Source organism: Manihot esculenta, chromosome 1, assembly GCF_001659605.2.
Source record: "Manihot esculenta cultivar AM560-2 chromosome 1, M.esculenta_v8, whole genome shotgun sequence".
NCBI lineage: Eukaryota > Viridiplantae > Streptophyta > Magnoliopsida > Malpighiales > Euphorbiaceae > Manihot > Manihot esculenta.
In genome coordinates, this window is record NC_035161.2 from 1433729 (window position 1) to 1440721 (window position 6993).

At 32.9% G+C, this 6993-nt stretch overlaps 1 protein-coding gene across 2 annotated transcripts; it reads left to right on the forward strand.

The window, feature by feature from the left end:
* The first annotated feature begins 856 nt into the window (after positions 1-856).
* Positions 857-4759, forward strand: LOC110619398 (probable methyltransferase PMT18). Of its 2 annotated transcripts, XM_021762834.2 has the most exons (7): positions 857-1366; positions 1591-1653; positions 2136-2861; positions 2969-3179; positions 3297-3594; positions 3703-4170; positions 4304-4759. In XM_021762834.2, the coding sequence occupies exons 3-7, from the start codon at positions 2157-2159 to the stop codon at positions 4530-4532; spliced, it is 1911 nt and encodes a 636-aa protein (XP_021618526.1). In that variant the 5' UTR covers positions 857-1366; positions 1591-1653; positions 2136-2156; the 3' UTR covers positions 4533-4759. The 2 variants fall into 2 exon arrangements, with proteins under 2 accessions (XP_021618526.1, XP_021618518.1); XM_021762826.2 differs by lacking the exon at positions 1591-1653.
* The last annotated feature ends 2234 nt before the right edge of the window (positions 4760-6993 follow it).

Genomic DNA, 6993 nt, shown 5'->3' on the forward strand with positions numbered 1-6993 from the left:
TGACAGCCGCATCACAAAAATAACTTATATTGAGTTTAATTATATTTTTATTTTTATTATATTTGTTGAGTTTAAATATTGAATTTATAGATATTTTTTTTTTGAAGATTGAGTTTGAGATTTCTTTTTTTTAGATTTTGACAGGATTAAATTTAAGAGATTAAAGAGTTGGGTTCAAAAAATAAAAAAGTAAATATGTTGATTAAGTTATATTTCAGAAATGTAAATGTATTTTTCTCTTTATTTTTATTATATTTATTGAGTTTAAATTTTAAATTTATTGAAAATTTTTTTTATTTACGAATATTGAATTTAAGATTTTCATTTTGTTGTTTTGATTTGTAAACATAATTTTGTTATCCTATAAATTTATAAAAATTAAATATTAAAAATTAAAATGTTGAATATTAAAAAAGATATTTCAGTCATTTTTCCTATTATTAACTATATTTTTTATGGAGAACCTTCTAATTTTAACATATCAAATTTTAAAAATTAAAAAATAAATTCGTCAATTATCTTATACGTAATGAATGAAAAAATAATTTTTTCTTCTTTAAATTTTAATAATTAATGTCTTTATTTAACTTTTTAATAATAATTTAAAAATAAATTTAAATTAAAAAATAAAATTTTATATTTTTAATCCATACTTAATAGTTTAAAAGAAATTTTATAATTTTAGTCAAAACTATTCTAAAGAAAAAAACAAAAGAAAAAAAAAGTATGTAAAAAGCATCGGTTAAAAGAAAAATAAAGTAAAAAAAGCATCCGACCAGAAAATTGAAAGGAGCGAATAAAGTAGGGAAAGGATGTTTAATCAATAGTGAGGAGAGGGGTCTTTTGTTTTGTTTTTTTTTTTTTTTTTTTCTTTCGTTCGAAGAGGCAGAGAGGAGATGGCGGAGCGTGAAAAGAGGCTGGTCAGTCTCTTGTGAACACTCAGAATCTGCCACCACTTGTTGTTTAGACCAAATCAATCCTCTCAGTCCTCTACTCCTCCATTTCTGGAATTAAACAAAGAAATTTAAAAAAACACTTTAAAATAGCAATATCCATTCAATATTCAACTACACTCCCTCAACTCTTCCATTTATATTTTCTCTTAAGATAACAAACCGTACCCAGTTACCACTTTCCTCTTCCTGTAATGGCGGAGACCTTCAACGTTCCCTTTTCATGTCTCCCATTTTTATATCCTTAACCTTTTTTTATATGTTCATCTCCTGCACTTCTCCATTTTTTTTCTTTAACATTTTTTTTATCTTGTGCACTAGTAGGAGTCTCATGTTCAGCTGTTTGCTTTCTACTGTTATTTTACTTGGAGAGTGAAAAGCTGTCTGAAGCTCAGGGTCACCTTCTTCATCAGGTACTCTCCTTTGGTCTTGTTCTTTTTTCCCTTTTCTTTTTCTTTCTTTGAAGAGAAAAGGTTAGATTACTACCATTGGTTGTTATATAAGCATTTGCTCTGGATTGGGCAAGGTCGTTTATGGATTTGTATTTTGTTATAAAGAAAAACGAAAGAGCTCAAAAATGACCCAAAAGAAGTTTCTTTGCTCATTCTCGGCTTCAATTTCTTTTGTATGTTATTAGGAGGAGATAAGCATAGAACATGGAAGGAAAGTTTTGTACTGTGACTTTATCACAAGATCCCCAGTGAGAAAATTTCTCTCATATTTCTATGATTATCTTCTGGAGTTTATAGTGCAGATGGTGTTTTTTTTTTTTTTTTTTTTTCCATTTGCAGTTTTTATATTAGGATTTATTTTTCTCAGCATGTTAATATTCAGCTTCTCTTCACACTTCCAATCCCTCTTCAACCTTTTTCTTCTCCTTTCTGATGCAATTCTCTGACATATAGCCTTTGAGTTCTTCATTATATCTGCATTTTAACTAAATTCATCAATTTGCTAGTCTTTGGTTTCCTTAATGACACGTGGGCATAGTTTTCTGCCAGATTTTCTGCAAACCCTTTATAATTTTTTCACAATAATTAAACTAAGTATGAGTAGTGGTGGAAAAATAGTAATCTTTGTGCGCAATGCTTGTTTTGATCAGGTCGGAAGGCAGCTTTATAGAAATGACGGGATGTGTTATCTTATCTAATTATTTATTCTTGGGGTTGAGAAATTTTGCAGGGAGTTCTGTTACAGATAAAAATGGCGAAGGACTACGTTGGATCCCCAAAGCAACATCAGCTTGAATCCAAGAGGAAACGTCTAACTTGGATCTTGGGCATCAGCGGCCTCTGCGTAGTTTTTTACGCTTTGGGAGCTTGGCAGAATAGCGCTCCTCCCACCAGTCGATCTGAGATGTATAGTAGAGTAGGTTGTGAAGTTGCAAGCCCTGGAGCAGCAGTTAATAATCCATCATCATCATTATCGTCATCATCATCATCCTCATCTGTTGCCTTAGACTTCAATAGCCACCATCAGATTGAGATAAACAATACTGACTCGGTTGCTAATTTTCAACCATGTGATATGTCCTACAGTGAGTACACTCCCTGTCAACATCCACAAAGGGGAAGAAAATTCTCGAGGGACATGATGAAATACAGGGAGAGGCATTGCCCTACAAAGGAAGAACTTCTTTTTTGCCTGATTCCTGCTCCCCCAAAATATAAGACTCCCTTCACATGGCCTCAGAGCCGTGACTATGCCTGGTATGACAATATCCCACACAGAGAACTAAGTATTGAGAAGGCCGTGCAGAATTGGATTCAATTAGAGGGTAATCGCTTCAGATTCCCTGGTGGAGGCACCTCGTTCCCTCTTGGAGCTGATGCATACATAGATGATATAAATGAGCTTATTCCTCTTACTGGTGGAACCATCAGAACTGCAATTGACACAGGCTGTGGTGTGAGTGTTCCTCCCTGATATTTATAAAAATTACCATGATGGTTTAAGAATTTAGTAACTTCTCAACATTAGCATACGCTGTTTCTGAATTTTCTGTGGGTGTCAAGGTCGCAAGTTGGGGTGCCTACCTGTTGAAACGGGACATTTTGACTATGTCTTTTGCACCAAGGGATACACATGAAGCCCAGGTCCAGTTTGCATTGGAGAGAGGAGTTCCTGCTATGATTGGCATCCTGGCTTCGGAAAGGCTTCCTTTCCCAGCAAGGGCTTTTGATATGGCTCACTGTTCCCGTTGCTTGGTACCTTGGAACGACTATGGTAAGGTCTTCATGGAACTAACCATTCAGGGGGTAAATTTATGCAAAAACACTATCGTTTGAGGTAGAAGAAAAGCCTTCTCCATCTGAGAACTTCCTTTGTCCTTGCATTTTACAGATGGTTTATATCTAATTGAAGTGGACAGAGTCTTGAGGCCTGGTGGTTATTGGATTCTGTCTGGACCTCCGATTAACTGGAAGAGCTACTGGAGAGGTTGGGAAAGAACCAAAAAAGATTTGAAGCAAGAACAGGACGCTCTCGAGAATTTAGCCAGGCGGTTGTGCTGGAAGAAAGTGATTGAAAAGAATGATCTCGCAGTTTGGCAAAAGCCCATCAATCACAAGGAGTGCATTAGAAGCAGGAAGGTTTATAAAACACCACACATATGCAAATCAGACAACCCAGATGCTGCATGGTACTCTCTAAATTCATACTATCATCCTATTAATTAATAAAGATCTTTGCTTTAACTCTTATTGCCTTGTGCATAACGTGTGCTCTTAAAAATAAATAAACCAAAAAGGTACAAGAACATGAAAGCTTGCATAACCCCGCTACCAGAGGTGAGCAGCAATGATGAAATTGCTGGTGGTGCACTGGAGAAATGGCCAGAGCGTGCATTTGCGATACCTCCCAGAATTCGCAGCGGCTCCATACCAGGCATCACTGAAGAGAAATTCAAGCAGGATAATGAGCTGTGGAAGGAAAGAGTGACGCATTATAAGCATATGATCAACCCCCTGAGCCATGGGCGATATCGGAATGTAATGGACATGAATGCTTACCTCGGTGGATTTGCGGCTGCACTGTTGAAATATCCCGTGTGGGTTATGAACGTTGTACCTGCCAATTCGGATCGAGACACACTTGGTGTTATATTCGAACGAGGGTTGATTGGGACATATCAGGATTGGTGTGAGGCAATGTCGACATATCCAAGAACATATGATCTCATACATGCCAGTGGAGTTTTCAGCATATATCAGGACAGGTAATTATACTAATACTTGAACTAATTATGAAAACGACCACTTTTCCCCTGTTTGGAAATTAAAAATATACAAAAATTGAGGTTTATTTTATGCCTTTGTGATTCAACGTGTGCCTTGTTTGTGCATTTGAAGGTGCGACATCTCATATATCTTGCTGGAGATGGACAGAATTCTAAGGCCGGAAGGGACAGTTATATTTAGGGACAATGTAGAAATCCTTGTGAAGATACAGGGCATAACAAATGGGATGAAATGGAAAAGCCAGATAATGGACCACGAAAGTGGACCATTTAATCCTGAGAAAATTCTTGTCGCAGTCAAAAGTTACTGGACTGGCGTTGCTTCTCAAAAACAACAGTAGTAGTAGGTCTCTTTCTATTTCTTGGAACCATTCATTTTCTCTAGCTTCAATCAAATTTTGTTCAATAGTATATACTTCTTGAAACGAGAGAAAGGATAGTTTTGCCGAAGCCCTGTACCTTATTTATCGAATGCTAATATTTTTTTTTTTCTTACTGTGTTATATCATGATTAATACTGTATTTTTTTAAGAAAAAAAAATAGAATGGTAACTTCTTTACATTTTCATATGTCATACTGTTTCGTTAATCCTTTTGTTTTCCAACACTTGGCCTAACACTTAGAAGACAATGTTTTTATTCCATTTGGTGTGGAAGAGGACAAAAGTATGGCTCCATATTTATCCACATCTCATATGGCTTATTAAGCCATTCTTCGGCCATATTCAAGCCACTTTGCTTCATGGTCCTTGAACTTGGGTTAAGCCCATGTGGATCTAGATCAAGCCCAAAAACCTTTCTCTTCCAAACCCAATGGACTTGGACTAATCCAAATTACTTTTAACATCCATAACATTCAATGAGTTATTTCTTTTAAGCCCAAGTCCAATTCCAAATTAGACTAAGCCTATGTGATACTTATATAGTTAGGCCCAATATTTATCTCATAAATATTAATTCTCCTTCTTATTAAGACTTACTAATTTATATTCTATCTTAATTTAGTCTATTAATTAATCATTTTATTAATTTTAATAATTAAATATTAAATAAAAATCTAAAATGCTTTCAGCACGACCAGACTAATTAATATATATTTTTTAAAATTTTAAAGACATTTTAAAGTAATTTCAGTTTAATTATTCAAAAAAAAAGTAATTTCAGTTTAATATATTTTTTAAAATTTTAAAGACATTTTAAAGTAATTTTTAAAACTGAAAGATAAACTATTTATGAGTTTTCTCATATTACAAAAATTAAATAATAAACACTAAACAATTAAAACTAACAAAAGAATTAATTAATAGATTTTTTTAAAATATCATAGATGATTTAGTATATTTTTAAAAACTAATAAATTAACTAATGAGCTTTCTTATATTATAGAAACTAAATAATAAATTTTTAAAAATTTTTCTCCTACCATAAGTTAAATAGCAATTTTTTCTAATTTTAATTCTTAATTTTGAAAATTTATCGTGAAAAGACTTGTTTTTTTATTAAGTGTATATTCTCTAGTCAGTCTTTTTTTTTTACCAAGTACAATTAAGATAGCATAATACTTCATACTTATTTACTCAGAATAACAAATCTTATTTTGATTGAACACCTATGTGAATCCTACAATAATCCCAGTAAGAAATACTGGTTCATTCTTCAAAAGCAAAAATCTTTGAATCACTCGAAAAAGATGACAAGAAAGAGAAACAAAAATTTGTAGTCACAAATTTTCAAAGCACCTTCATCTTTGCAATGAAAACAACAATCTTCTGCAATCTCTTCTTTATTTATAATTATCTTCTTTCTTTTTTCCATTATCACCAAATGTTGATTCAAAATTGAAAAAAGACATAAAAATGAAATTGTGAAGTTCTTAAAAATGTGATAAATATCAAACCTAGGGTTTTAATCCATTACTTGTTTGGGATAAAAAGAAAACAACTTTAGCCTTATTGAAAAAAATCTTGAAACAAGTCCATGCAATGCTGTGGGATAGCCCAAAAAACCCACAAAGTTTTTATTGAAGATAAAAAAAAAAAAAAGAAAGAAGAGTAGTTAAAATATAATGTTGGGAATAGAAAATAAAAATGGAGAGAAAGACAAAGAGGCTGTTTTTTTTAAAAAAAAAGTCATTCCCTTCATACACAAAAAAAAAAAAAATCTCTTTTATACACAACAAATAAATTGAGGATTCAAAAAATCTCATTCCCTTCATACACCAAAAAAAAAAATTCAACTTCTAAAAAGCTTTTAAAGCATGCATATCATATATCCTGAAAAGGGTCTCAAAGTATCCATGGATGTGAAGAAAAAATTGAAGAGGAAGCACTCTCTTCAAAGCAGAAGAATGACTCTGGAGAAAAGGAAGATGAAGAGGAACCACCTTTACAAAGTTGAAAGTTACTAGCAAAGTAAGAAAAAGAACTCTTCTTTAGAAAAATCTTTTTCAAAGAAATCTTCTCCCTCGGAGATTCAGGCCATTCATAAATCTTCTCCATCGAAGTTTCAAGCCATTCAAGAGGTTGTAAGCCCACACAATCGGTGTGGGCTATGAGATTGGTGTCAACTCAGGGCTCACTAAGAAAGGAAAACCCTCCTTTTCCTCTTCAAGTCCCTCCTCAAGAGATAACACATGCAAGCTAATATGACACTCAAAAGAATGAGTATCATAGCAAAAAGAAAGAAGACTAGTTAAAATGTAATATTGGGAATTGAAAATAAAAATGGAGAGGAAGATAAAAAGGCATTTTAAAAAAAAAAACCATTTCCTCCATACACAAAAAAAAAATCTCTTTTATATAC